The sequence below is a fragment of the Frankliniella occidentalis genome, unplaced genomic scaffold (genome assembly GCF_000697945.3).
Source record: "Frankliniella occidentalis isolate FOCC.00 unplaced genomic scaffold, Focc_3.1 Scaffold3, whole genome shotgun sequence".
Taxonomy (NCBI): Eukaryota; Metazoa; Arthropoda; class Insecta; order Thysanoptera; family Thripidae; genus Frankliniella; species Frankliniella occidentalis.
Genome location: NW_026267133.1, coordinates 1,543,110 through 1,546,409, shown reverse-complemented (window position 1 = coordinate 1,546,409; position 3,300 = coordinate 1,543,110). Strand labels below are relative to the sequence as shown.

Below are 3,300 nucleotides of genomic sequence, written 5' to 3'. Positions count from 1 at the left end.
CCTCCCCACCCCCAAGCGGTGCCGCGCTGTTCGAGGGTAGTCTCCAGCCCGATCAATACGGGGAGTGGGGGAGGGGCTGCTGGAACTGTATCCTGTACGGACACTAGGTCACTGGCGGCTGGGTCTGCGCTACCGGCGCGGCGCCGGGCCCGGTGCCCCCCGCCTCCTCGTCCCCCTCCCCGCGCAGCCCACCAGCTGCCCAGTACTGCCAGGGGAGTGGTCCTGGTGGAGGGGGAGGGCCGTGGGAACCTCCGTGGTGGCGCGCACGACTGCGGCACACGGCGTTGGCTTGAGGCGGCGCGCGCGCGGCGTTGTGCCGAGAAGGGTGCAGCGCGCGCGCTTGCGTGTGTGTGTGTGTGTGTGTGTGTGTGTGTGTGCGTGTGTGTGTCGAGGGAGCGTCAAGGGAGGGGCTCTTTTATCCCCATCACACATCGCTCCCGGCCCGGAGATTGCGGAGCTCCGATTCCAGGTTTAACGTCAGCTGGTTTCCCACTCAGGCTGCGCCGCTGACGCCACACTGACGCCGACACCCTGGTGCTCGCGGGGCGTGGGCTGATCTTAAAAGACATGCTGGTCTACTACTAGTCATGTACCGGAAACAGCCTTTTTGCACAGACTTGAAAAAGAGTTTTTCTGTTGGATGGCATGATTTACTTTGGGATTTGCATTGACCACCAAATGCAGACGAGTGGGAGAAAGATTACGAACCTGTGCGAGCAAACTATTCCCGCCTCCTTTTAAAGCAAGCCATTGCAGCAGGCAAGCTGGCTCACGAGTTCCTTTTTGCCAGAGCTCCGTAAGTTATCATGCCATGAACGACTGTTAGTTACTCAACCAAACATCTCAGCAAAGAAGTTTCGGGGCAAGTTGGCACAGACATGGGTCCGAGATTCTTGATCGAACGGGATGGAGTTACGTCTGGAGCGAGCTTACCGGGGGGCGAGTTAATCGGGACGAGCCATAGCCCGTCGCCCAGTTAAGTAACGTTAACAGTTAAGTTACGGAGCCTCGTCATGTTCAGTCGAATTCGAACTGTGTGACAGAGTTTGCAATCGGTCGGACACTACCCCGGCGAGCTAACCCGACAGTCTTCTGTCTTTTCTCACTCCCATCTCACGTCAGAAAAGAGTGAGAGAGACAGCGGACTGTCGGGTTAGCTCCCCGGGGTAGTGTCCGACCGATTCCAAACTCTGTGTGACATTGGCAAGAATATTCGTTTGAACGTGATTTATGTTTCCGTCGCCCTCGAGGCGGAAATCACTTCCGAAAAAGTTCGTACACCTTCCCCCGAAATAGTCCGAAATAAAGGCAAAATAGAGCGAAATAGACCAGAAATATCCTGAAATAATCCGAAATAGGCGAGAAATAACCGAAATGGCAGGAGAAATACCACGAAATAGCCCGTACGCTACGAACCCAAGTGATTTTAGATATATGCGTCTCTATCACGTCACACTTTATAAAGAATGTGACACAGTCTTCTAAAAACTCTCAAAAAACCACTTGATCCGCAGAACGAACACGAAAATCACACTGGTAAAACAAGTGTTTAATTTTGCACGTCAATTGACGTTTAAGTTTAAGTGTGCATTTACTTGACACATTGTGGTGTCTAACAATGTTGTACGTCAATTGGTGTTTAAACTTTCGACACTTCCGAAAGCAGCTGCACACCGTATAGTTCCCTATTGACAGCATAAAACTGTGTGTGTCCAAGTGTGCAGAATTTAAACGTATACAAAACGTCTAAAATTTGCACACCACGCAAGTGTGCAACTTGAGTTAAACACCATGTTATGAGCTACATCACAACTTGCACACGTTCGGTGTTCAAATATTGCACACTTGTTTTACCAGTGAAAGAAAATTTTACTTCCGTAAAATAAATTTTGATCGCCCTGATTACATGATTTAGTCATGTTGATGTGCTGTGGTGTGGTCGGCTGTCGGCTCGATGATATTTTTGTTTACTTGGTCATATTGTGTTTAAAAATTTTGATCAATGTTAAGTTGGCTTCAGCGAGCAAATTTTCATTGATTCGACTCTTTTATGGTTGCTACAACAAATCGCTTGTCTCAGTGCAATGTTGCACAACATTGTTGCAGAAGTTTAGTTGCGACATGAGTGCAGTATTTGAATCACAATGATAGGGAAGCATTAGGCATCAGGCATCTCAATGACAGCGACATTTTGATATCAAGTGTTTTTGCTTGCACCATTATTAACCTCCACTTTGCACACTAAACTCTTTCCCCTCCATGCCTACACCCTACACCTCCTCCCCTCCCACACCCGGTCTCTCCAAGCCGTTCCACATACATGCAAACCGTCGATATGTTTACAAATCGTCACATCATAAAGACGGAGCAAAAATATGCGCTCGCAGTAAACACATGACTGGGCATATCCTGCGCGTCAGAACGGGTCTGCTGTTGGCAATGTAGTTACATGCTTCCTGGCGGGCGATTTTCGTTCGGGTCAGGGTGAAGCCAAATTAAGAATACGTCGAAACACCATGCTGTCAAAAATATTGTACCAAAGTACAACAACACATGTGTGGCAGGTTTGTGATGATGAAGTACACGATCGTTACTTTTTATTGTATTGCCCATCATAAGACTTCATATTAAGGATACTATACTTTTTATCCACCAAAATTTTACCTTACTGTTCAATGCGATCAGGCAAGGACTTGACCAGTGCGTGTTGTGCTTTTTCTGACAGTGAGAGAGTAGCAACGATCTCGCACGGTTTCTGACGTGAAATGTTGTGAACAAACGACCCATCGTATAGCAAAACTGAAATAAAATTTGAGGTCAGGATGACTTCTGGCTCAAGATAGGTTATTTGTAAACCATTATCGGAGTTTACTGCTTGTAGCGTTTTGGAACGACTTTCAACCAGAAGCAGGCCTTATGATGCATGCGCGAACGCGAACACCGCGTCCCACCAGGTTCTCGCGGGGTTCCTGACAACTTATGTTTAAATTTGGCCACTGCAACGGGTCCTTTTAACGTCGTCCGATCTCCCAGGGACGCTCTAACGTTATCCGATATCTCTTTGACGCTCGCTCTGCAGTGCTCTCTTCCTTTAATAACGAGTGGGATAATATGGCATTCGAGAAAAATGAAAAGTTGATGTGTTCCTTTTTCTTTCAGGAACACCTGGCAATTTCCACTTTTTTATACTGCCGATATTACCCAACTCGCAATAAGCAGCGATACACAGCGAGCGTCAAAAGGAGATTGAACGCATGACAATTTTCCCGTGAGCCTACTACAAATTTTCACAGTAAAAAG

General features: G+C 47.8%; 1 protein-coding gene across 1 annotated transcript in view; it reads right to left on the bottom strand.

The window, feature by feature from the left end:
• LOC113206950 (potassium voltage-gated channel protein Shaker) overlaps positions 1 to 1,919 on the bottom strand; it is a 36,508-nt gene extending 34,589 nt beyond the window's left edge. The window contains exon 1 of the mRNA XM_052266698.1: positions 1,874 to 1,919. Coding sequence (XP_052122658.1) covers positions 1,874 to 1,919 — 46 coding nt within the window. The remainder of the gene's footprint in view (positions 1 to 1,873) is intronic.
• Between the last annotated feature and the right edge of the window lie 1,381 nt (positions 1,920 to 3,300).